Consider the following 27,535-nt stretch of genomic DNA (forward strand, 5'->3'; position numbering starts at 1 on the left):
ATTGTTTGTAGTCTGCTACATTCTAACCTCTTGGTTTGGCTCATGTTTATCTTGGCAGTTGGCAAATAATAGTTTCTCAGTAATTCTATCTGAATTAGTTGACCCTTGACAACAGGTTCAAACTGTACAGGTCCACTTATGGCTGTTACAGTACTGTAAATATATTTTAAGATTTTAGTATTTTCTTTAGCTTTATTGTAATAATACAGAAGAGAATATATGTAACATATAAAATATGTGTTAACCAACTATGTTATCAGTAAGGCTTCTGGTCAAAACTAGGCTATCAGTCAAGTTTTCGGGAAGTCAAAAGTTATTGGTCATTGCTCAGTGTTTTCTTTTCATCCAGAATTTCTTTCATTAAAAAGATTCCAGTTCCTCAGTTTAGTTATTTGCTTTTATTAGAAGACAAATTTGTATGGTTAAATTAATTCTTGTGAACATGTATTGCTATTGATGGGCATAGATTGTAAGAATTCTTGCTACATGTATGGTCGTTATCGATCAGTGTTTGTTTTTGATCTGTAAATTGTAAGGTTTTTGTTTTTATGTTTTTAGGAGCCCTATATGGAAGGTGTCAATCCATTTATCAAAAGTAACAAACATCGTATGATCATGTTTTTAGATGAACTTGGGGTATGTGTGTAACTTTTGAAGTACTTTAACACCTATAGTTAATATAGCTGAGAGTTAATGTATTTAAGCAATAGCTTAGATTTTCCATCTGGGAAAAAACAAAACAAAAAGCTGCCTATCTTTGCCTGCTTTCCCAAATTATTTTAACCATTTGTTCCTACACTAAATGGTTTATGCCAAGTATTCACTATGGCTTTTGTAGTACTTATGTTTATTTCTGTCTTGACCTTCATTATCTTTTAGCTGTTCAATCTCCTTACTGTGATAATCTGTTGTTGTATTTACTTAACTGCTAGTGTATGGCATTTGAAATAAGATCGATGATTCAGATCTGACCAGGTTAAATAAATGGACTGGAATGAGTGTTCTTGAGGCTTTTCTAGAATAAAATACATGGATTTAGTGTTACACTTCATTTAGTGGTACTACCTATGTCTTAATTGGGCCTTTATAAATAAACTGTAATGATAAAACAGGGAATTTATATATTATATATATGTATTTTATGTGTATATATGTAATTGTATACATATAAATTATACACAAATAGTATGTATACATATATACACACACACACAATTTATAAGATCCTGTATTTCTTAGTAAAGTTGAATAGTCTTGATTGTAGACTTTCAGACATTGAATCAATTAAAAACTAAAATACATTAGTGATCCAGTTCATATATAAAAAACAGGTTTATGAAAAAGGTGATCACTTTAGCCAGGTGTATGACATTAGGGAATGCTACGGTAGGAGACTGAGGTACCCATGTCCTGCCTTAAGGTATTCGAATTCAGTTAAAAACACAGCCACACCAGTATGCAATGAAAGCAACCAGCACTGTCCCAGGGCCCTGAGTTTGCAACCTCGGGGATAAAAACAAGTGTAAAAAGTTATTTACAGCATAAGTTTATACTTAGGATAAAATTGAGAAATACAGGGGCCAATGCCAAATGTCCATCTTTCTTATATATGAACTCAGGGAAGTTTTGCAGATACCAGTATTTCTGATTATCAAAAAAACACAGCTGGTCAAGGACTGAAAAAATTGAAAACTGTCAAGGGGCGCCTGGGTGACTTGTCAGTTAAACATCCAACTTTGGCTCAGGTCATGATCCTGTGGTTTGGGGGTTCAAGCCCCACGTCAAGGCTCTGCTGACAGCCTGCTTTGGATTCTCTCTCTGCCCCTCCCCTGTTCACACACACTCTCAAAAAAACAAAAATCAAACTGTCCAGTATTTAATACCAGCTAGCTTTATCTTAAGCTATATTTCTAGTTTTTAGATTCTTCAGATTAATGGTTAGGACTCCATTAATACTCCACAAGTGTCAACATTCCAGCTTCCTCATCATTTTCCTAGTTAGGCCTCAAAATGTATCCTTTCAAAGTGCTTCAAATTCCCAATACTCTTCCTGTCTCCTCACGCTCTTATATTCCTTTACCACCTGCAAAAATCAAATTCATCTTTCAGCACTCACCTGAAGTATCTCCTTCAGAAGGGCTTTGATGAGCACTAAACCTGAATCAAATACCTTTTGTTCTGCTTCCCAGGAGTCCTCTGCACATCTCTGATATCTCTGTGTTGCTGTGATTCGTTTACGTATCTTCTACAGAGACTGCAAGCTCCCTGAAGGCAAATACTGTAGTTTTTTTTTTTTTTTTTTTTTTAAGAGAGAGAGGGAACAAGAGGGCAGGCAGGGGAGAAGCATAGAGAGAATCCCAAGCAGGCTGTGCACTGCCAGGGCAGAGCCCAATGTGGGGCTTGAACCCACAGACCATGAGATCATGACGTGAGCTGAGATCAAGAGTCAGACACTTAACTGAGTGACCTAGGCACTTACAGTCTTTCATTTCTGTAATCCTTCATTCACTGCATGAATAAATGAATAACTGAATTAACAAGTATTATCATCATTAGGGAGAGGAGTGGATTTATTCAAAACTACCAGCAGGCTGAGCCCATGTTAAAGTTTATTCTCAGGCTGAAACTAACATTGATTATTTAGTGCTAATAAAGTACTAAGTTATTTAATGAACGTTACCTGAAGATATCATAATTAACAGTGATCATTTCCACACATAAGCAAATGTTTTGGGCATAGTCCACAGATAATTACAGGCCTGACATGTTCTCATCACACTTTCATAGTGTAACTCTTATATATACTGATAAAGTCAAACAAAATATACCGGCTGAATAATGAAGTTTAGTTTGCAAGAACAGAGGCATTTTAAGTTTAGGTTGCATTTAATCCAGATTAGCTGTTACACTGTATTGTTTTGTCTTTTTGGGGTTTTTTTGCCTATATACCAGATCAATAAAACCCAGAACTCTAAATAAAGGGGTTTAGGAAACCCATTTATTTAGAATAACAGTACTGTACAATATTCTGCCATTATGTGGTAGAAAACCACACATAAGGTTTGATGTGAATGCTGAGGTCACAGATTCTGTGTTTTATCAGAATTAGCACTGAATGTTACATTTCAGTAAGTCCTTAGAATATTAAGAGAAGTTTAAGAGAATATTATGTTAAAAATTCTGTCTACTATAAGCAATTAGGATCTTTTCAGAAGTGACTATAAAGATTTGTATTTGTAAACGCAGTTTTATGATTCTCTTAAAGAATGTACCTGAACTTCCGGACACTACAGAGCATTCTAGAACTGACCTGTCTCGTGATTTAGCAGCACTGCATGAGATTTGTGTGGCCCATTCAGATGAACTGCGAACACTCAGCAATGAACGGGGTGCACAGCAGGTAGGTTTTTGCCGGCCTTCACTAACAGTGATGTTTGATTAACACTTAAACAGAATGTCAGCATAAAATTGAGAGGGAATTCGCTGAATTATGGTCAAAACTGTTCTCAGTTACATTTTTAAGAATCTGAATCATAACTCCACCAAGATCTTGGCAAAAGAATAGTGGACCCAGGCTAAAATTATGTATGTTTGATACTGCACAGTGTGACCTCAAACGATGATGTGTTTCACACACTTCAGTGATTTCTGAAGATGGCAAATGAACAACGAAGTCAATAGTGAGGTGGCGTTTTCTTTGTTTCTCTCACATATGCAGTGCATGGCCAAGTGACTTGCAAGCTCCAGATTCAGAGATTCTGGAGCATGGCGTGGGAAGATGCCATTTCTATTAAGCTCTTCCTGAATACTGTCACTAGCCTGGCCATTCATTTGGCAGGGACCCTGTGGAAGAGATTAAAACATTGTGTTTGGGGACTTTGAGTTTTCTTCAACCCCAAATCCTCAAGTTTAGATAACACTCTGGCTTATTAAAAGCTTAGGCAGGAAGGATGTGTGCCACTGGCCTCCTTACATGTCCATGGTATGTATACTGTCTTCTCCCTACCTGGTGCAGTTTATTATGGCCTGCCTTAAGTTAAAAATAAAATTCTTACTGGACAATTTGACTAAAAAATTTTAGGCCTTTTTCTTCCATAATCTTTAAGTATTCAGTAGGCTGCAAGTTGAATGTCCTTCCATCATCTTACAGGGTTTAAGATGTATGTGTCATTTGTAATGATAAATGTTTTCTGGAAAGATGTTCTATCCTAGGTAGATAGGAGAATGCCACACAAATGAATTTACTTACTTTAAAAGTGTACAAAAATACTGAGTCAAGGACTGAATAGAAACCTTTACGGTTTCATCTTTTGAGTAGAATGGTTAATATTTTTTGAATTCTTTTGAATTGATAATGGCTTTTTACAAGTCCAGGCTCCCTCAAATTTGACCAGACTGTTACCCTATTTACTAATTATTTTTGTACTGTTCTCTTTGTTTATTTAGCATGTACTGAAAAAGCTCCTGGCCATAACAGAACTGCTTCAACAAAAACAAAACCAGTATACAAAAACTAATGATGTCAGGTAGCAGCCTTCGCCCAAGTGCAGCAAGCCCAACACGGTAATTCACATCAGTATAATGTCTCCTTTGCTCTTGCCAAAAAATAGCACACTTTTCCACATTCCAGTGATGTGTGAGCTATGCAAACAAAATCCAAGATTCTGCTGGTGAGTAACTGTGCCAGCAGCTTTTTGTAAGCTATCTGTGCAGGATATTTGCACTTTTTCCACATACGGAATCAATCTTTACCAACTTCTGAGCCTTGGTGTACAGATCACCTTTCACACAACAAAATGCTATGACTGTATCTTGAACTTGGAAAATGTATTTTCCCTACATCCAATTGCCAAAAAAAGAACTATGAAACCAACTGACAAGAAAAAGGAAAGGATTCTGTTGACAATTGAGGATAACTGGATCACTGACTGTTCTTACTGTAACTCCTTCCTCATTAGGAATACGACCGTTTGACTGTTCATTGACTATTTGTATTTACAGTTTCCAGAGTTTGCCATTATAATAGGAACAATCTTTGCTGTATACTTTTTTTAAAATACTGTGCTATTTCTCTTGCTGGAACTGTTGAAAGAAAATATATAGAATGGATCTATTGCTCATCAGCTTTATTTTTTAAACATACCACTTATTTTGTTGGAATTGTCAAAGACTGTATTTAGATCTCATGATGCTTTCGTTACATGTTTACAACAGTAAATAGTTTGAATTCAATAAATATTATTGGTCGTTGTACTGATCAAGGCATGTTCCCCATTCATCCATTGTATACATTACCAATTTGTGTTTAAAAACACCTGGAATGCTTTTGTTGAAAGTATTCATTTCCAAACTGATGTTTTTAAAGTTCTCCATCTTTGAACTTCTGACTACTTGTTCTATCTGCTGCATATTTAGTTTGTATAGTTTTATTTGCTTCTGTATATGTATTTTTGTGAAGTATTCACAAGGGTTAAGTTAAAATAAAACCAAGGGATATCTTGAATAATTGTCTAAATCCAGCTAAGCATTTCATTTCATTATTTTCTTTCTCCTTCAGGGGCAGTTCAAATTTAGTACCAGAGCAAGGCCTAGCAAGAAAAAGACAAGTAACAATTCCTTCCCTCCTATGATTGTGTAGGAGGGGGAAGGCACACAAAAAGTAGTACATGGCAGAAAAGCCTTCCGTGGAGGCAGGTGAGCAGTGGTGTTCGACAGCCCTGTGCTCCTTTCTCTTGGTGTCAATTCCATTACTTTACTTTTCCATCACTCCTGCTTTACGGGAGTATCCCACTTGGGTTACAGGATGAAGGATAGACCAGAAGGGACATGGAGCAAAGAGGTCCAAATTCTAGCACTAGGCAATCGAGTTCTCCACCACTAATCACATTTTAATGCCACGTTTATCTTTTAAGCTGGAATAGGAAACGTCATTTACCTTTGTAGGGTGGAAGTTGCAGTAACTAGTTGGGTCAATGATGAAATAAAGCCTCTAAAACTTTTAAAATGGGGCTGGGTAGGAGACTTTGCAGAGATAAATGTGGACCCTGCTCAGATGCCAAAGCTTACTGACCTAAAAGACAAACAAGGTAAATTACCAACACTCCGCAGTGCTGTCTAGAGGCTAGCAGCACTGCTACATAACTTGGAATGCACTGGGAAATGGTCAACTTAAGCTTCTTCTATTCGACTTTTATAAAATCACACTTAATGAACTTCATTCCTCATTCTAAAGTGAGAAGGAACTAAAAATAAAAAACCTAAAATATAAAAAATTATTAGAAGAATATGCATATAGTAAATACTGTCCTCAAATACTGAGATGTAATTAAAATATACTCTAAATGGAAGGTGCAGCCTGGGATGCACAGACATTGAGGAAAGCTGTGTATCCATAACATTCAGATTCACAGGGCTACTGAGTTTTGCCGAATTCCTTCAACCAGTATTCCAGAAAAAATTCAGCAGACATCCATAATTTGGTTCCAAATTATGAATAAAACAGAATAGTAAAATCACAGTTAAATACCTGAATACTATTTCTATCCAACATTTATTAACACTTAATATAGGCAACCACTATTCCAATTAATCCTAGGAAACATAGGTGATTATTTTCCTCATTTGCGCCTTAGGAAATTGGCACAGAGGTCTGTGGAGTTACATTTAATATCAACTCACTTCAATTCGAATTAAACTTCTTAAACATCTTTAATTTGAAAAATTCTTAGTAACTATAACACCCATCTACTGGTTAATAGCAACTTAATATTTTTATCGAGACAACTATTCAAGACTGCATATTTACCAGGATGCCTGGGTGGCTTCCAATTGGTTACACGTCCCAACTTCGGCTTGCATCACGATCTTGCAGTTCATGAAGTTCAAGCCCTGCGTCAGGCTCTGTGCTGACACCTCAAAGCTTGGATTCTGTGTCTCCCTTTGCCCCTCCCCTGCTCTGTCTCTCGTTCAAAAATAAGCATTAAAAAAATATTAAAAAAAATAAAAGACTGCATATTTATTTGATTTCTCTTTTAGAAACCTATTTGGTAATGTTTTCAGGTAACTGAGGAAAACAAATACTGACTACCACTTGACAGCTGAAGCGCATTTTGTAGTTCAGTAGTAACCTACAAAAAGCTAAGTAGATCACAGTGACATTTGAGAAACCATTTATATAAAGGCTTGTAGAGAGTGAAAAACATTCCCTAGCACGTTTAAAGCAGACTACTCAGTTTTTTTTAACTTTTGTGCTTTTCCTTAAAAAATAGGTTTGCATATTGTAATTTGTTTAAACAATACAGGCAAATAAATTACAGCTTTCACTACTATAGAAAGATTAATTTGATGTTAGTCATGATGGGGCAAGACTATCTAAACCAGGTGCTATTCTGGCCCCTTTGAAAAGGTTTTATTTCACATAAAGCTATCCTGAAAGGGAAGAAAATTTAACTAACAAAAATAGAAAATTTACTATCTTTAATGCTTTCACGTCATTTCATTTTTAAATAAACTTAAATGCCCGATAGGTTTCATCCTTCTGTTGATTAGTTAGCATTCAAAAGTCAATTTCAAATGGTTAGAGAGAATCAACCAGGTCATCATCAGTCCATTCTTCCTAAGAAGGAAACAAAATGTAGTAAGAATAACATTACACTGAAGCATAACATTAATGTTTACTTCCTTGCCTCCTTTTAAGAAAATGTTCTACTTTTACTCTGCTGATTATAGGAAGGTAAATCAACCAGGAAACTTTGTGGTAGTTCAATCTTAGAGTAATATGGCTTGGTCTTACCAGACTACACCAATGATGAGTAAAGGTTACAACTGTGACCTTTTGCCTCCTATTAATCTATATCTAACTTACAAGGTACATTTTTTTAAAAAAAGGATAAGAGAAGAATCCTGGGAGAGTCAAATAGCAAAAATTTAGCATGTTCTATTTCTGCTGCCTTCCATAATCATAGGAAGAATTCGTCAAGTAACAATCATACTGCTTCACAATAGGCTAAGATAATAAGAGAATGTACATAAAGAAGGGTGCAAGAAAATGAAAATGAAGGCTTTCAAAGCCCACACCTCTCTAATATTCATGTTCTGGAATGATAAAATCTTAACAGCATGGTCAGACCAAATTATACAACAAGAGTAACTTAAAATTTACCTTTGGACAACATACCTCCTCATGTTTGGGTTTCTTTGAGACATAATCATCATCTTCATAGCCTTTCCTCTTCTTCCTATGATTGAGCAACCATCAGTAAGCAACTGAATACTGGTAACAAAAACTACAAAATAAACTAGCAAGGCTGGTAAATGGTATGTATGTATCTGCTGAAGAACAAAGCCTGCATAAATGGAAAGAGATGAACTACGACGGATAGGAAGACAGTATCTTTCAAATTAATCTTTACATTCAATGCAGTTCTAACTAAAGTCCTAATAAAGCTTTTCCTGGAACCTTTCAAGTATAACTCTGATGTGTGAAAGACTGCAAAAATAGCCAAAGAATCTGAAAGAACAGTGTGGGGCCCTTGTCCCAGTTATCATCAGAACACTATATATGAGATATGGTAACTTAAAGTATGGGATTAGCAAGATTTAAATAGATCAACGATCAGAGCAGACAAGCAAAAAAACAACTATACATAGGAACTTAATATACAATGAATATTTAACTGAGAAAAATTACGAATTTTTAAAAAAGTGACTAGCATAACATTACTGATTTTAAAAAATGAGTATTAAGATTTCTACCTCAGAACATTCACGAATAATTCTAAATAGTTTTGACAGCTAAACAAAAAGCAAAATGTAGATTAACTTAGGGTAGGAAAAGGTTTTGAGATATAAAGGTGTAAAACACAAAGGAAAACAGAAGAAATCTATCACAAGGTGAAACAGAAGAAAACAGGTGTAAGATATATTTAAAAAGTATATAAAATATAAAAAGAGCTACAAATCAAGAAGATAACACCAGAAAACCACTCAAAGGTTATAAGCAAGCAATACAGAAGTAGAAATATAAATGTCGAACACAGAAACATCAATGCCTCACAGTAATAGGGGAAATGCAAATTAAAATACCAATGTGATCACTTCTTTCACCCAGACTGGTAAAAGTTAAAGATTCATACTATTAAATGTACAATATGTATGAAAACAGTAATGAAGAGAAAAAAACAAACTTCCTCATACACACATGCAGAGAAAATGATGGCAAAGGTAAACCACCTAGAAATTACCCCTGAGGTCACAAGTGGATTTGGGTTTTGATCTAACAGAACTTTGGTTTACCTGAATCGACGGACTTTAATAATGACAATGTAGTTATTACTTGTGTAATGGAAAAAAGATAAAGGAGTTTATTTATAAAGAAAACAAATATTTTATCCTAACGTAATGCCTGTTAAGTGTGGTCCACGGACCAGTGCTGGTCGATCCATGAACCATTTCCACTACGCAAGAAGATTAAGTACAGAAACTGAGTGTGTGTTTAGAAACTTTTACAGTAATTCTGTTGATTTTATGTCAGTTGAATCTAATAAAATTTAAGCTTATATTTTGTCTATTTCCTTTTTCTAGTAATTTATTGCTTGCATTTTATAATGCAAGCAGTATATTTGCTTGCATTTTTAAAAGCACCTCTCAAGTACTCATGGATATGCAGAATTTGCTTGACATAGTGTAAAGCAGATAGTAACTTGGGAGTAAGAGGTAGTACTCTGGCAATTCAGAATTTTGGCTTACGGCCCGGGCCATTCACTTACCTAGCTAGAAGGGTAGATTAATAGTTCAGTGGTCTAATCCAGAGGGTGGTAAGTTTTTCTTTAAATGGCCAAAAAGTAAATATTTTACACCCTGTAGGGTCATACAGTCCGTTTCTGTCACAACTAACCAACTCTGGCAGTAGTGTGAAAACAGCCACAGACAACATGCAAATTAACGGGTATGTCTCTGGTCCAAGACAAGTCTTTCTAAAAACAGGTAGTAGTTCACATTTGGCCTGTGGGCCAGTTTGCCAGCCCCTTCAAAATCTATGTGGAAAGAAGATGATCAGTGCTGTAATAATTTTACTTACCAAAGTCAACATTTCTTTACTTCTCTGTAACCTCTCTTTCATTCCTATGAGTTACCACTGAAACCCAGGAGTGAAATCTACCAATTTTAAGTCCTATGCTAAGCCATGCTTTGCAATTATAGTTATGAATATAATAAAGTAGACCCATATTTGGCATGCTTCATAAATCTCCTACTACCACTGTGTACTTACACAGTTTGACTCGTGTGTACCTGGATCTGAAGGCCATGGAACAATGTTCTGGTTTCTCATTATCCAATCGAGTATATTTACCAACTATAGAGATAACATCTTAGATGCATCCTTAGCTGTAAGATGCCAGGGCTAATTCCCACTAAATACTAACAAGTAAGGTAGAACCTTTGAATCAGAATGCATTCCACAGAAAACAGAAAATAGTTTTTCCATTCTTATTATGTGTCTGGACGCCCAAGTGTTCAAACTCCTGAAAGATTAGGTTTGAGTGGATCCTTCAATTTGCAAAGCATCAAGAACCTGAATTCTCTAGCTGCCACACTTAGCCTACAAATCGGTAAGATACCTTACAGGTCTTCCTTAAGTATAAAGTTTACCACTGAAAGAAAATAAGCCAACTTTCCCTACTCTACCTAATAGAAACCTGGAACAGTATACCTGTTCCCTCAGACAAGGTATCAGACCTGCCAAGAACCCAAAGGTTAAAAGAGCAAGAAGAGGTTCAGAGACTCCTGAGAAAGACTCTAGAGACCCCACAAGGAGTAAAAGAATGGGACAGGTCCTGCAAGCCAAAGAACACATTAGTCATAGCAGGAGAACTGTATTATGAAAACCAGACCATTACCTCGTGTTTATCCTGTTAGAAATGTCCACTCAATTAAAAAAATCCAACTTAAGGAGTAAGTCATTTTTCCCCGCGAAAGCAAACAGTTACCAATTAAATGACTTATTTTAAGGACGAGCTAGACTTGACAATTGTCGAATAACACATCTACTTACGTAATTATGTTAAGGGCAAGCTCAGCAGAGTGACATCTCTCTAACTTCTGTTTCAGAACAGCAACTTCTTCAGATCTGGGTGGTTCATATTTTTTTACCAAGTTTCTCATACCTAAGTGGATAAAAAGATTTATAACGGATAATAAAAAGTCTTTTCCCATAAGGGAGCGGAGTACGGTCCCACCTTATAATGGGAATAACAAAACTCTTGAAATGTGATTATTATTATTATCATCAGGATTTGCACTGCTCTGCATTAAAATCCAACGGACAGCATACTTCAAGTAATTAGAGCTGTCTGCTGGTTAGCCCATATCACATACAGCACAAAAATAACCATGTTCTACATTCTAGTTAGTTTTTTTCCAAATCCCACCATGGTCACTTTCTGCTCAGGTTTAAAGCTTTATAAATCCCATGATTTAGTGAACATGCTTTGTTTCCTGCCACCAACTGTATTTATAACATTCTGTCCTACAGATGGTGGTCCAAAGGTTATACTTCTTATTTACAAAGGAAATCACTATTAGATGACATGTAATTAAGGGAGGATGCTTAGTAAAATGTGTCAATGGTCCTTCAACAACATGCAGATCCTATACAATAAAGCATCGCCAAGAAAACAAAAATGTTCTCTTCAGGCTAAAAGCAAACTACTTTGTCAGTGACTTAATAATTGCAGAACGATCCTCTACCCTGGTCTGTTAATATTATTCAACTATAATAAACCTAAGAATATAAACCTCAAGATTTTTCAGGGGACTGATGAGAGATCCAGGGCTTATTACTAGCTGGCCACATGCTCAAATAGGGAGAGCTACTGGCTTATTTCATACTGCAAACAATGGAGTGTTTTCAACTGAATACTTAGGACTCCGTACCCTGAGGACAGTATCTTTGTTCCAAAAACTTATGAATAAGATACCCTAATTATCATTAAAGCTCTGAATGTTTTGTCAAGAGCTATCCTTCCTTCATGTTAAAATAGTGGAGTAAATTAAAGATCCTTGAGAAGAAATCAGTAATAAACTGTCAGCGTACAAGGAGCACTGTGGGTTATCTTTAAGGCCCATTTTACCCACTAAATTCCATGATCCTAATGAAGATCTCTAGCCACATCACAATTAGCTTTGGAAGTGAACCCTCTAGTGGTGTAACTGAAGACATACAGTTTTATGATTCATAAATCACAAATCCATCATTCTCAATTAAAGAGGAAAGGAAGCCCTCAATTTCAAGGAGAGAATCAAGGAATGATATTTACATGCTCGGAAGCATCTTAACTTTTAAAACATAAACAATATAAAAAGTACACCCATTTACCCATTTCTGCAATAGCGATCTTTATGCTATTTTATTGGTTTATTATTTCAACTGCATATTTAATTAGCAAGGACAAATACCACAAAAAATTTGGGGGACAAATACAACAGACTGAATCCTAGAGCTTAGTGGCCATGAGCATTCAGTGCGACATGGGCAAGAAGGAAGGGCAGGGCTGGCTGATCTCTACTCAACCATTAAGACAGGGTTTCTCAACAATGGCACTCAGCAGTGTCAGTTTGGGCTAGAAAATTCTCTGTCATGAGGGGCAAGATTTGTTTCCCAAGTCTGCTATTCTCTCACAGTTCTGAAGCCCAGAAGTCTGAAATCAGTTTCAATGGGCCAAAATCAAAATGTCAGCTGAGCCAGGCTCCCTCTGGAGGCTCCAGGGGAAAATCCAGCTTGTGGTGGCCGCCAGCACCCCTTGGCTTGTGGCCATATCACTCCCGATTTTCAAGGCTGCCACCTCTGTGCTCTATCTTCACAATGGCTTCTCTGTCAAACGTCCATTCATCTGCCTTTCTCTAACTAATAAAGACTCCTGTGATGCATTTATGCCCTACCTGGATATCCAAGATAATGTCCCCATCTCAAGATCCTTAACTTTAATACATCTGCAGAGACTTTATAACAACATTCACAGGTTCCAGGGATTCAGACATGGGTATCTTTGGGGAGCCACTTTTCAGCCTAGTGAGACTATGCTGAATTATAAGATGTCTAGCAGCATTCTTACTTCTACCAAATAGATGCTGGTAGCAGCCACCACCACGCCAAGAGTTCTGACACCAAAAGTGTCCCAGATAATGCAAAAATCACACCCATGGCTTCTGTAACACCAACGTGACTAGCAAATGACATGTATAAACTAGTTAGAGCTGATTACAAAACAGAACACCAAATTTAAGTATTATCTTTGATTTGGTTCCATTTAGATCTTTTTCTGTGCCTACCACATTTCTGTGCACACTTGAAAAGGTCTGTTTTGAGTCTTAACCCTCTCTGAATCTTATATTTTCACTCTCCTATTAAGTCTATATGTGTGAAAAGTACTTCCTTTAGGGTACCTTCTATTTGTTCTCCACCAATGTATCCTTCATGCCTCCATGATACATTAATTCAATGAAAGTAAATCTAAACAATAATCTATGTCTCAAGTTAAATATCAAGATAATATTTATTTAGAAAGCAACTTTGTAACAAAAGAACATTTTATAAAAGTTGTTTCACTTACTTTTCATTATATCTAGTAACTGTGACAAGCAAGTTCTGTTCTCTTTCAACATCAGACTTTCTGATAAATAACTGGTAAAGAACAGAAAAAAAGTTTTAATCTATTGAACACATATAGCATCTTGAGTAATATGGCATCATAAATTAGTTTCCTCCACATTCATTTCATCAAGGTTAATTTTAAAATTTACTTTAAAAGTATTAAGTAACAAAACTTTGAACACAGAACTATAATCTATAACTATTAGTCTTAAGGATTTAATACCACTCAGTTTAAAGGGTGTTTAATGTTAAGACTAATTTGTCTAAATTTTGTAATATATATGCTTTCAGAGAAAAAATGATATGAAAATAACATTAAAAGTATCGATTATCACTACGGTTAAGTGCTTAATATACAAACCCTATGAATCTAACTTTGTTTGACAGATGACCAATCTGAGTCAGAGGCACAGACAGGTCATGACTTTGTAACTTGCCCAAAGTTATAAAGATAGGAAGAAGGAGAGCTGGAGCCTGGCACTAGGAAGGCTTCTCTCTCCCCTTAGCATCAAGTGAACTCTTCTTGGTACTAACAGGTATTCAAACCAGTTAAAAATATCAACTTATGCTTTACAAATCTTTTGTATCATATCTGCAAAGAGTCCAAATCAAAAGTGTTAATACTTTTCTATAAATGGATGTAAAGCCCAATTACCTTTCTCAGAACCAATGAGAGCAGCATGAAAATACAATGTCTACATTCAAATATTTAGTTATTCTGAGCTTGATCTATAATTGATAAAAGCCCAAGTGAACAGATTCTCGAGGTGTAAGTAATCTTTCAAACACAAGTGCAAAATAATTATTAATTCCTCTGAAAAAAGTGAAATGAATAAACGGTGAAATACAATTACAACAAAAGAAAGACAATTAAGAAATTTTGTTGCTATCTTTTAAACTATACAGATTATTTACAGGTTATTATGTAAGACTGACAACTAAGGTTGATATTACAACTTCATCATCTATGATGGGAATTTATTTTTTTTTATTTTTTTATTTTAAAAATTTTTTTTAACGTTTATTTATTTTTGAGACAGAGAGAGACAGAGCATGAATGGGGGAGGGTCAGAGAGAGAGGGAGACACAGAATCTGAAACAGGCTCCAGGCTCTGAGCTGTCAGCACAGAGCCCGACGCGGGGCTCGAACTCATGGACTGCGAGATCATGACCTGAGCCGAAGTCGGACACCCAACCGACTGAGCCACCCAGGCGCCCCTAATTTTAGATATAAAAATGCATTTCTGGTTATCAGTAATACTACCAGTTTTTTCCTTTTCCTTTTCTCCCTAAAACCCCTCATACTTTTGGCATCTTCATTTGTTTCGTTTCATTCTTCCTTTCCTTTCCACCCCTTAATCATAAGAGTGATACATTTGATTCTAAGAGATAGCTGACCAGACCATTTGCCTCTATGAAGCTTTAAATTAGCAACTCGATCTCAATCCTGAATTAGAATTTTAGTATTCTGATTAAAAAAAAATTCAGTAAAAGAAGAAAACTCAGAACTAACAAGAGAACATCCTAGAAGTAATAATCTAAAGCATCATCCAGGATATAACAGCACAAGGGCTTTCCCTTTTTGAAACTAGCAATACATGTAAAGGCAACTCCAACATATCCCCAAAGTTTGCAAAGTAAATGAGAACTTAAAAGTGATTTGAAAATATTTTCTCAAAGTAAAAAAAAAAAAAGAAAAAAAAAAATGCCCACATGTTTATATTCCCTGGGAAATCCAAAAGTGTATTTAATTTACAAAGAGTCCAAATTACCACAATTTCAGTTTTGGCTATCTGAAATTATAACTACACTTTCAAGGTGACATAAACTCTCATTTGGACTTTAGGATGTTTCATGCCTCTTCATCTACTTGAGAAAAACAGAAAAATCTCACCATTGGAGAATCTGCATATACACTGCATAAGATACGATGCTTAAACAAATTAATCAAACATGTGGTTAGTGGAATTGTGGAAAAGAGGCTTTCTCCTCTTCGAGGCTGGAAGCTCCACACCTAATCTCCAAAGACATCAATTATCTGTGGCTGTCTTTCCTAACAAGAACAAGGATTTAGAGCTTTGTTCATGTTAACAAAACAGTGCATAGTATATAGGAGGCGCTCAGAAAAAGTTTTGCTTAAATAAGTGGAGGTATAGATTACTTTGGGATTAAATGTTTAGATTTATGCACATTTGGTGAGCTGTGTTTGTGGAGAAGAGGCATGACAAAAACCTAAGCCCACAATCCCTTATCTTGGATTTGTTTTGAAATACATAAACTGTTCGTGTTTTGGAAAGGGAACCTGGTGAATACTCCATGAAATGTGAAACAGTCCAGTGATGTCTGTGGAAGGATACCTGTTATCCATGACACTCATATTTGTGTAAGGATACATATACATACTCCCATTAAGTTGAATAAAGATGAAATCACATCTGTTCATGTCTGCTGCCACCATTATCAACAGATTTTGAAATTATGGATGAGGGGCTTATAAACATGTAGAACAGTTTACGTTCAGAAAGTCTGATCATCTTTCCTCGTCAGCTTTTTCCAGGAATAAAATCAGGCAGAACTTCAAAGGCCACAGAGAAATTATTATAAAAATTTACAAAGTCTAATTTGCTACTAGCCTGTGCTTAAGTTACAAATCAATATGACAATAATGCTTAATTAATCTGTGCATAAGACTTTGTTGTAAAGAATCAAGTAAACTTAATTCAGGGAAAGTGCTTATCGCAAAGCCGAGTTCACAATGGGCATTTATGTATCAGCTATCTATAGCTCAAGTGCAATTCACTCGGACATTCCCTCAAGTATTATTCATTCCCCAGTTCTTTCCTGAATTCCACATGCCACACATGCTCCACAGCAGGAGATAAATGATAAACCAAGGCAGATTATTTGCTGTGTACATGCTGCTTACCAGTTTACAAAACTTGCCCCATACTGAGAGCTAAGCTTTTGAGGATCACCGGATTTACTTCTACTTTAGTCATAAAATGGATCCTCTCAGCTCAAAGATACTCAATCTTTAAAGATTTCCTGAAAAGGTGATTTCATTTCCATTCTCAGTTGCCTTCACCAACCCTCCCAACCATAGTAGATATAAAGGACTATAGTCACAAAGTGAATTAATTTCACTTAAAAACTCAGTCTCCAAGGAAGGAATAAACTGACTCAGCAAAGTTAAAACACAGATCAGTACCTTTCCATAGTAATTCCTGCTCGAGATGCACTAGATAAAATGGCAGTCAGGGCAATTTGGGAAGGTGTGTATAAAAGGTAAGCATCTGTTAATGCAATTCTATTAAGAAAGTCATCGGCTGTTTTCCTCAACATCTCTGGATTCTCCATCATGGGGTAGCGAGTCTAGAAAGGAAGTTTGTAAATATTATCACTTCTGAGATTTAATGCACTAATAACAGTTCAAAAATATTTATATTAACAACATAATGCTTAATATAGGATTCTTTTATTTATGAAATTAACACCCGAGCTTAATCGTTCCACGTAAGATTGTTTTGTATGCAGCGTCAGAATGTACCAAAAGCGCAGTCGTTAAATTCTGCATGTTTTAAGAATGTGCTTTTCCTCAGGGGCTTCCACACTTTTTTAATCACAACCCATAACAAGAAATACATGCTTTAAGATAACTTATCTAAACTTCCTAGTATAGTACTTGGCACTATGCTGATTTATGTTAATCCCTCTTTTTGTCCTTTTCCACCTGAAGAGGAAGGGGAAGAGACGTTTGAAGTTGACCTAGGAAATACACAGTCCAAGGTAAATGCTTCTCAAGGCAAACCAGATGATTCAGCTACAAGGCCTTTTAGGAATCAAAGCACTACCTCATCTTGATTTGAAATTCCTGCTACTTAAAGTTTAGTTTTGGGAAGAAGTCAATGGAAATGGATCTTGGTTTGATTACAGAATGATTTTTAGAATATGCCCAAGAATATGGACGATCTAATATTTGCTAAAAACTCTTTTTATACTTAAGATGAACTCTAAATCCTAGATCATCAGGTCTATTTCAAATATCTGCATCAAGTCCCAAAGCAGTAAGAAATTTCTTCTATACCCGCAACAAAATATCCAGAGTCATTTGTACCATCACACCCACATCTTACCATTCTGAAATGCCTGACCGCTGGTATGACAAATGAAGACATTCCACTCTGGCCACAGTGCTCCTTTTCCCAATATATTTGCTCAATTACTTCACAGCCATTCCCTGACTTCCTCCCCAGAACCTCTGGTCCCGTATCCCGCTATTTGCTCCTACTCACCACTGGTCCTCATTTCCCTCCAGAATTTCCTGCCCCAATATGCTGTCAACATATGTATACTATACCCCGATTTCTGAGTGTTGTTACAGAAAACAATACCACCAAGAGTCTTGTAATATTACTATAAATTCAAGTTCACTGACTCAGCAGGGCTTTTAACAATTATGTTCCACAGAAAATTTGTTCTCTCATTTTTCAGCAACTGTGTTCAATGTTTTCCACCTGTCTCAATGTCTTTGATAATTTTCTGAAACTCCAACACTCTCTGTCAATGATCTCGGCTTTTAAGAGAGACACTCTTATTTCCTGTCGGCACTAGTCCCCCAGGCGTAACACTGTCCTCAACCCATATTTCCCTCTTTCTGTCTGTTAATATAAAAGACCTACTATTCTCTCAAGGCCAACTCTACTTTGCTTTGAATCCCATGCCAACTACTTCCACCGTACTCCAAAGAGAAACCTGAGCTACTTACTTTTCACTCCTTCCTTTAAGCTTTTTCTCACTGCTCACTGTCCTCATCAGTTTCTTGCACAAAGCAAAACACAAAAAACAAAAAAATCGTCTCTCTCATCTCTTTTTAGGAGTTCCCCCATCTTCTCAATCATTCATCTTTTTCCACTTCAAAGACAAGCTGTTTAATCCATGTTACACCTACTTGCTTGCTCACCTTCTATGTATTCCCCACTGGCTCCAGCCTGCTTTCTTTCTCCACACTCAACGGAGACTAATTTCACAAAAATCACATGACCCTTCTGGCACTAAATCCAGCCGACACTATCCTTGTTCTTTTACTTTGCCTGAATTCTGAACAGGCCTGGAAAGGAGCCTGTGCTCATCTTCTAAAAGTACTCTTCTTCCCTTCAGTTCTCCAAAAAGTGCTCTCTCTCTGAATATTCTTCAGTCTCCTTACTAGCATCTTATACTTCTCCAACTACTCTTTAAATGGTCCTTACGGTCAATCCACTTTACATTTTCCAGGAGCAACACCACCTACATCCATTCTGAGTTAGCCTAGCCATCTGCTCTGATCTCCAGATACACGTGATGTCTTGCAGCTACTAAAAGTTATGTCCTCAACCAGATTTATCAATCAACCCCCACCCCTCCACCATCCACAAATCTCTCCTATGCCAGTGTTTCCTCCATCAGGAAGCAAACCACCATCTACCTATATCCTTAGGCCATAAACCTGGGGTTCCTCCTCTGTTCTCAATCTCTATATGAAATCAATCCCCAAGCTCTAGTGATTCCGCCAGGAATTTCTGTCCAGGAAGCTCTCTGTATCCACTGCCACTATCAGAGTCAAACCAACCACCATCTTTTGCTGGACTACTTTAACAGTATCTGACTGGTACCCCTTCATCCGTTCTAATCCATTCTCCACACTCTGCCTGACGCGTGCATATGTGCAATAAATGTATGATGCAGACTGATGCAAGGGCTTGCCAACAGGATTTTATTAACTGCAAACTTCATCATGCAAATCCCCAGACTTAAGCCTCACAATGGTTTCCCACCGCTCTACTCAAAATCCTTAGTACCACCTCCACAGTAGAGACTCTACCTCCCACTCAGGCAGCACTCTGTGGCAGTCTTCCCCCTCTATCTCTAAGTTCTGTTTAGGTTCTTTACTGCACCATGGTTTCTTAGATCTGGGCCTTTGACCAAAGAAGTCTTTCTGTCTAGGATGTTCTTTTACCTAATTCCTACTCTTGCTCTGAAATTTCACTCTAAATGACACTTTCTTAGAACTGTCTTCCTTTCTCTCAACCTGCTATCTCATTCTAAGGTATCCTGTATTTTTCCATCTGTAACAATGGGCATACTGAATATATGACTGTCTCTCCCATTAGACTGTAAGGTCTCTGATAGTTGAGGGCGTTCCTGTCTTCATCCTCAAGAACAGTGTTTTGGCATATGGAAAGTGCCCAAATTTTGCCACTCAATTGAGATGCATGAACCAGTTTTTTACTTCCATTTTGACTTCACTCCCACTTTTCAAGTCCTCTGTGAGGGCAAAAACAAAATAGCTTAAGTTGCTTTTGTGCATGTTTATCTACTTATATTTTTGATGCGTATATATTGATTCAAGTTCACAATGCACTAAAACTAGAAATCACTTAGCAATCTTCTAGTTTAAAATTAAGATTTTTTTGTGGTTCTTTAAATCAGATCCATGACAGTATACTCCAGAGTTAGAAGACTTAAGTTCAAAAGCATTACTCTAAATTGACAATAGTCCTCATTATAGTTCTTTGACCAATATTTGCAGATCTACGAAATAAAAAGCTCTGTAAGTGCAGCCCAACAATATGAGTTAACAAGCCTTTCAGGTGACACTCAACTTTGAGAATTAATGATGTGGAAGTCCACGCTAAACTCATGTTTCAGATGAGCTCATGTTTTAACAATCAGGATGAATATAAATTATAAAGAGATTTCAGATTCTTCTGGTTCAAGAACTATAGCAAAGGTGTACACTCTACTAGTTTACCTTTTATATCAGTAAGATTACCTTTAAATCAATGAGAAAGCCCTCAAATGGTCTATAAGGATTGTGGACAATAAGGTGGAAATTCAGTTGTTGTATAAGAAGTAGTTCGTATTCCAAAATCTGTTCGAGTGCCTTCTCCTGTCCAAGAGGACTCTCCCGCAGATTTCCAACAAACTGTGGACTAGATACATTGAATTCATCTACTTTGCAGGCCAAAAATGCACAAGTGAGCCTAGAGGAAAAAACAAAGGGAAGGGAATGGTATCTGTACATACTTTGAGAAATACCTGAATATTTTATTTCTAAAAATAGGTTCTAAAAATGCTTAATATTAAGAAGCGACTATGCTAAATATTGCAAGAAATTTATTTAAAAAAAAGAGAAAAAGAAAGTTTCCTGTTCAAACTTTTTATCCATTAGGAGACTATACAATTAGGTTGAACTGTATAATCTTGCCACAGCATTTAACCATTATTGACTACTATTAATGGCAGTTTTGTACAGTTCAACATAAATATCTGGAAAAATAACTGAAGAATAAAAGTACTCTGAATCATGAAATGTAGATGAAAGAACACAACAGTACACAGAGGTGTACCTGGGAAGGTAGGTTAAAAGAACACTGGAAGGCCATCAGTGATGTCTCTGAAAGCATTTCAATAGGGATTATTACCTCAGGAACTAACTTATGAAACTCTCATGGCTAGTACCATAAATTTCAGGTAAGAAACTAGTAATCAAATTACCACAAAAATCAAAATTCGAAGTAACAAGGGCCTGACCTAGACTAGTAGAAATGGAAATGAAAAAGAGAGAAAATAAACAGGGACAATGTCACTGACAGCAAACTCTTTGATGAGTCTCACACTAACTTCATCCTTATGTTTAAGGGACCTTTATTAAATTGAAGTGAATATGGAGCTACAAGACTTGTAAACTAACTGATGTACAAAGACAGGAGGTACCACAAAGGATTCTCATTGGAGCAACAGGGAGAAGAAAGGTGCCACTAACAGAAAGAGATATTAGCGAAGTTAGTTTGAGAAAAACAGAATTTAAATTTGGACAAGTTGAAGTTTAGATGACATCAGTATTACAGGGAGAAAGTACTGTAGATATATGAGAAGTATAAGGATAGTGGAAATTCAGAACAGAATACAAGTCTAAATTATCATTACGAAGTCATTTTTTCCACACAAATTGTATAAAAGACTTCTTAAATGAAAACCAATAAAGTAGAATTATACTCACATTATTATCCGGGGGTGATATTCCATTACTGAATTATTAAGATAAAAACGCTTGAAATACATACAAGCTGTACCCTAAGATTAAAAATATATACATTATCAGAATCCACTCACACATACATGTTGTTTTATTAAAAGTTTTAAAAAATTTACTTATGCAAAGGTTTCTTTAAAAAAGTTACCCATGCAGAGGTGCCTGGGTGGCTCAGCCAGTTAAGCCTGACTGCAGCTCAGGTCATGATCTCACAATTTGTGAGTTCGAGTCCCCACGAGGACTCTGTGCTGACAGCTCGGAGGCTGGAGCCTGCTTTGGATTCTGTGTCTCCCTGTGTCTGCCCTGCCCCAACTCATGCTCTCTCAAAAATAAATAAATGTTAAAAAAAAAAAAAGTTACCCACACAAAATACCAAAACTTCTTATTTCTTCTTTAATCTTATAAATTGTGACGAATTACTATAGAAACGCCACAGCCAAAAGACCCTTTGTTGTTCCTCCTCACACACCCTGGGTTATCTTTCCTATGGGCACTAACTTAATTTCAAAAAGTCTGTATTTATTATTTTTTTAAGTTTATTTATTTTGAGAGAGAGAGAGAGAATGAGACTGAGATGAGACAGTGCACGCACAAGCAGGAGAGGGACAGAAACAGAATCCCAAGCAGGGTCTGCGTTGTCAGCGTGGAGTCCGATGTGTGGCTTGAACTCACGAACTGTGAGATTATGACCTGAGCTGAAATCAAGACTCCGACACCTGACTGAGTCACCCAGGCACCCTGTATTTATTTTAGACTTGAGAATAACAAAGCCACCTAGATTAGAAGAAACCAAGAAAAACACACAAATATTCACAGCTTAAACCGGTCAATCTTGTCAAAACATTGACAGAATTAACACAGTTGGGGCAATAAGCCTTCTCTCTAAATCCGCTCTGGGTCTGTGTGATAGAATCATGATCATGTTGCCAAACTAAACAGAAGAGGCACCTACCAATTATTGACCATATCCCATTTCCCAGACTCTGTGCCAACTACCAAGCTATTATCTTTTTTATTCCTTACAAGAGCTTGGTGAAGTATTGCCATCTCCACTTTACAGAAAAGGAAAATGACTACCAGTGAGGTTAACGGTCTTGTACCAGGTCACACACCCGATGAGCAATAGGGGTGGATTCACCTAAGACCTGCCTGTACTTTTAACCGCTATGCAATTTGGCTAGAACCAACAAGATAAACACTTATCTATTTTTAGATAGGAAAAAAAAAAAAAACCAAAAAAAACTTTTCTTTTAAATATTTTAAAAGTTTAACTTTGTCGTTTTATGTGAAACAACAAAACTTATCAGTTATAAATAAGCACGTTATACAAGGACAAATTCCAAAAATGAGTTTATTCAAGAATTCAGTTTCTTCATCTGAAAAGATCACATAAACCTACTGCCTTATGTTATAGCACTTTTATCAGAAAATAACAGAACCAAATCTGGAGACAGAAACTAATCAAGGCCAACTGATATTCTTCATAAATCTTTTATCTCTCAGATGAAGATCAGGTGAACTTAAAAAAAAAAAACCAAAAAACAAAAAAAAATCACGAGTACTTTTGAACTTGGTATTTCCAATATACTTCAATTTATGTTCAACTTTGAAAATGGAGATTATTTCCGGGGCACTTTGAGTAGCTCAGTTGGTTAAGCATCCAACTTTTGATTTCATGGTTCATGAGATGGAGCCCCGTGACCAATGTGCTGTCAGCACGGAGCCTGCTTGGGATTCTGTCTCTCCCCTTCTTTTTGCCCCTCACTCGCTCACCTGTGCAAGCTTTCTCTCAAAATAAATAAACATTAAAAAAAAAAAAAGATTATTTCCTGGGGGGTTATTCTCTATTGAGTCATAAGTTATTCACTCTATATAACTTTGAAACTTAAGATAGACTTTCACTCAAGACAGACTTTCATATTTGATCTTCACAACAAACTGGCAAGAGAATTATGAAAAAATATTTTGTACTCCTTTTTTTCTTTCAGCTTTTCAACCTCAGCTGATGTTCAATAAACAAGAATACATTCTAAAGGAACAATTACAAGGACAGTGCATGTAAATCCCTATAGCCAAAAAGTCCGAACTACTTGTTTCTCACCATTACCATACCGCAGTAAACACACACACACACACACACACACACACACACACACACACACACGGAGTTCTTAGAACCAGACATCGGAAACAACCACATGACAATTTTTTACCAAAAGATAAATCCCCAGCTTCTCCTAATCAAGGCTTAAAAACTTCTTATGGCATGAATTTTAGCCGGGGCATCTGATTACAAATGATGAAAGAATGCATTATTTCAAACGTGTGACAGACTTAAAAAGGCACTAGTCTGTGTTCTACTCCCAGCTCTATTGCTCGTTAGTTGAGAACCTGGAAAATTATTTAATCTTTTCTTTCTCTCTAAGATGAGGATGTCGTGACCTGTCTAGCAGATCTCAAAATTCTTCCAACAATGAAATGAGACCTGAAATACTTTGTAAGAAACAATACAGAAATTCCTAAATTAAGGAGTTTATCAAAAAATAACTCAGAGTGACAGAAATGTGAATACATAAATTACATATTTATATAACTAAGGTGCATTTTTGACTACAGCGGATGGAGAACTGAGTTACACATTTAGAAGAGTCCTGATTTCAGAAGTCAGCTAAAGGACATTATACTTCATCAGTATCATAACTTACCACAACAGACCGTGGCATTGCTGGCTTAAACACTGAACAGAATTCTAATAATCTCTTCTCATAGTATTTGCAGAGCATCATTTCTTCGTGAGGCTCAAGAAAGACTGGATCGTTTGGAAGAACCTTTAGATCAAAAGTTACAGCAAAAGTTCAACGAATTCAATAATCTTAAAATACTATTCTCTATCCAGATTAAATTTAGTTTTCATCTTCAACCAAAGGGAAATATACCACGTCACTGTTTTTCTTTATAGAGCTACTAATTATTCCACAAAACAGCTTTAGTAAAATATTTGATAAACTGAACTATACCATCATTTCACAATTTCTCAGAATGTCAGCTGGACAGTTGCTTCTTCAGAGAAAAAAGAATGATGAGTGTGTGTGTGCATATGCTCACAAGTTTGACATCAATTACAAATCAAAAAGAAGATACACACTGTCATTGGCTGGAGAGCTCTGAACGTCCCTTTCTCAGTCATTAAGTCACACAGTTGAGGTAAAAATCAGTAAGTGTCTCAAGGACGATTCTCACCCTTAAAACATTACCTCCTGTCTTTATATACTCTTCTACAGAATACACTAGATGGTTAATAATATAACACTTTTACAACAAATATCCACTAGGTAGTGTTATTGGTTTAATTATGACTACCAAAAAAGGGTATGTTGAAGTCCTAACCCCCCAGTACCTCAGAATGTGACCTTATCTAGAAACGTTCTCTGCAGATGTAATTAGTTAAGATGAGGTCATACTGGAGTACAGTGGGCTCCTAATCCGATACTATTGGTATCCTCATAAAAAGAACATGCCAAGATACAGATACAGAACACTATGTAGAGAGAGACAGAAAGCGAAGTTACATTGTCACAAGCAAAGGAATACCTAGGATTATCAGAAGCTGCAAGAGCAAAGATCCTGCCCCAGAGACTACAGACAGCATGGTCTGACAACTTTATCCCAGACTTCTAGCCTCCAGAACTGTGAAACAATAAATTTCTGTTGTTTTAAGCCACCCAGTTGGTGCTAATTTTTTAGGGTAGCCCTAGGAAACTATCACAGATTCTAATTTTACAGAGATAGTATGGCATTGTGGTTTAGAGCAGAAATTCCGGAACTAGACTCCTTGGGTTCAAATCTTGGCTCTGCCACAATGTAGCCCTGAAAAGTCACTCAACCACTCTACACTTCAGTTTCCTCAGCTGGAAAGCAAGGATAATAGCAGTATCCACTTCACGGGACAGTTATGAGGATTACAGGAACTCACTAAATGCTGAGAATAGTGCCTGGTACACAGCGTGGTATGTACTACTTTGCGTAGTACAAAATAAGCAGTATGAATCAGAAGTGAATTAAACGGAAAAGTACCTGAGTACCAAAAGGTCTGACACATGGAATATTTGATGGAGAGAAGCTTGTACTAGAATAGGTGGTGCAATTTATGAAAAAAGATTAAACCGGCGTGAGTTATAAGAGAAAGGATTTGGCTGGCAGGCCCAAAGTCTGAACCATCCTCAATTGGTTTGTGCTACCCCGTCTCCTGTTTCACCGCGTCCACCCTGCCCCCGAACCCGCCCAATACATTCACCACCAGGTTTCCTGAGGTCTCTTTCTACAACAGAATCTGAAAGGTTAATTCCCCGTTTAAATTTTCAAAGGTTCCCCACCTCATCATCATAAACTCAAACTCCTCACTTCAGCTGGCAAGTTTCTGCACCTGTTTAGACCTTCCGCGACACAGGACCCTGAGCATTCCAAGGCCCCGTCCCGCAACTTTCGACCTCCCACTTTGCACCTGTGGCTCTGTCCGCGCGGAACTTCCTTTCCCATCTTCTCTGCATTAACTACTGGGGAAAGCCTTCCCTGACATGGCCTCTTAACAAACGAAAGCCTCTGCTCCCGCACTACGTTAGCTTCCTACAAAGACCTTCCTTCGCCATGTTACTGATTACTCACCTGCCATTCGACTACGTTAAGGGCGTAGTTCGTCTCCACAGCCTAAACACCTGGCAAGGTACCCGTCCGTTCGTTAAATAAACGCCGCGCGCGCCAGAGACGCACGGGCGGGGGAGGGGACAGAGGTGTGCAGGGGCCCCAGGGAAGGCAGGGTGGACAAGGGAGGGTGGGCAGCAGCTGCTCAAGAGTTTAGAAGCGAGGACAGGGGACCGGCCGCCAGGATCCTCACCTTCCCGTTGGCGACCGCTTTGCATTTGAATTTACGGTTGGCGTCCGCCCGCAGTCGTGCTAGCTGCTCCTCACTGGCGAAAGTCCAGTGCCGCTTCTGGCTACTGTTGTGGTACATCGTGAAATCCCAGAGCAGGGCCAGGAAGTCCGGAGAAAAAGACCCCAAACCCCACAACACGGGGGTGGGAAATCACCTAAGCCCCGACCACTAACCCGCCGAAGCCGAGCGCGTCAGTTAGGCGGGCGCCGGCGCGTTGACGTTACGATCACGTGGTACCTCCGTCCGCAGTCGCGTTTCCGGAGCGGACTAAGAGGAGAACACCCCGCGCGTCCCTCCGGCGGGCGCCTGACAGACAAGTGGGCGGAGCCTACGGATACGCTCCTCCTATCTGTGAGCTTAGCCTCTAAGCTCCGCCCCTTCCCGACAAAATTTAAAGGAGAAGCGACAGGAGGGTGTGGAAAACCAGACGGAAGTTCCATGTAGAGGACAACATGAACAATTCACAGGGGGAATAAGTGGACAAAGGGACCCGGGAAAGTGTCAACTTTTAAATAGGGTACATGAGGAGGTGACATCTGAGCAAAGACTTGAAAGACTTGAGGGAGTATGCCTATCCGTCACGCGGGGGATGATCTTGAGGCAGATAGAACAAAGTCCTAAGGCAGCAGCGTTCCTGAGTCTTAAAAAAGGCTGTGCCAGGAACATTACAAAAAAAACGGCCTCAGAGAGCATGGAACATGGTTGAAGAGCTACAAGCGGTGCATATATATTGTTCCTTACTGTTCTGCCACTAATGTGACCCTGTCCTTTTCCTGTGATCGTTTCCTTCCCCATCTGTTGATTACTAGCCAGTCTCATCCCGTTTCCGTATCAGAAGCACTATGTATGGTAGTTTTAGGATTTTCTTGAATTCATCTTCATT

General features: G+C 37.5%; 2 protein-coding genes and 1 long non-coding RNA gene across 5 annotated transcripts in view; 1 reads left to right on the top strand and 2 right to left on the bottom strand.

The window, feature by feature from the left end:
• Positions 1-5,253, top strand: part of RASA1 (RAS p21 protein activator 1) — a 114,755-nt gene extending 109,502 nt beyond the window's left edge. The window contains exons 23-25 of the mRNA XM_015536517.2: positions 559-636; positions 3,266-3,400; positions 4,447-5,253. Of these exons, the coding sequence (XP_015392003.2) occupies positions 559-636; positions 3,266-3,400; positions 4,447-4,530 (297 nt within the window). The 3' untranslated portion in view covers positions 4,531-5,253. The remainder of the gene's footprint in view (positions 1-558; positions 637-3,265; positions 3,401-4,446) is intronic.
• Positions 2,828-6,932, bottom strand: LOC122239592. The gene is made up of 2 exons (XR_006218822.1): positions 5,936-6,932; positions 2,828-3,843 (listed from the first exon to the last, which is right to left on the bottom strand). It is a non-coding gene; the product is annotated as an uncharacterized LOC122239592 (long non-coding RNA).
• A 449-nt stretch (positions 6,933-7,381) lies between these two features.
• On the bottom strand, positions 7,382-26,874 carry CCNH (cyclin H). 3 transcript variants are annotated; one of them, NM_001290581.1, is made up of 9 exons: positions 26,614-26,792; positions 24,428-24,550; positions 21,690-21,763; positions 20,460-20,670; positions 16,860-17,023; positions 13,611-13,681; positions 11,054-11,165; positions 8,177-8,237; positions 7,382-7,615 (listed from the first exon to the last, which is right to left on the bottom strand). In NM_001290581.1, exons 1-9 carry the CDS (start codon positions 26,728-26,730, stop codon positions 7,577-7,579), a joined length of 972 nt encoding a protein of 323 aa, NP_001277510.1. In that variant the 5' UTR covers positions 26,731-26,792; the 3' UTR covers positions 7,382-7,576. The 3 variants fall into 3 exon arrangements, with proteins under 3 accessions (NP_001277510.1, XP_007079834.1, XP_042833357.1); XM_007079772.3 differs by having other exon boundaries at positions 7,462-7,615; positions 8,162-8,237; positions 26,614-26,874; XM_042977423.1 differs by lacking the exon at positions 26,614-26,792 and adding an exon at positions 26,385-26,452 and having other exon boundaries at positions 7,462-7,615; positions 8,162-8,237.
• Positions 26,875-27,535: the final 661 nt, after the last annotated feature.

Source organism: Panthera tigris, chromosome A1 (assembly GCF_018350195.1).
Source record: "Panthera tigris isolate Pti1 chromosome A1, P.tigris_Pti1_mat1.1, whole genome shotgun sequence".
NCBI classification, from domain to species: domain Eukaryota; kingdom Metazoa; phylum Chordata; class Mammalia; order Carnivora; family Felidae; genus Panthera; species Panthera tigris.

Excerpts from the sequence above, each read along its gene's own strand:
- CCNH (XM_007079772.3), bottom strand. The coding sequence starts at position 26,730 with ATGTACCACAACAGTAGCCAGAAGCGGCACTGGACTTTCGCCAGTGAG. Across the intron at positions 8,238-11,053 it reads CTTGCCCTTAACATAATTAC|GAAGAAGAGGAAAGGCTATG; the intron begins GTAAGTAGATGT and ends GCTCAATCATAG. Across the intron at positions 7,616-8,161 it reads AGGAGGTATGTTGTCCAAAG|GAAGAATGGACTGATGATGA; the intron begins GTAAATTTTAAG and ends TTTCCTTCTTAG.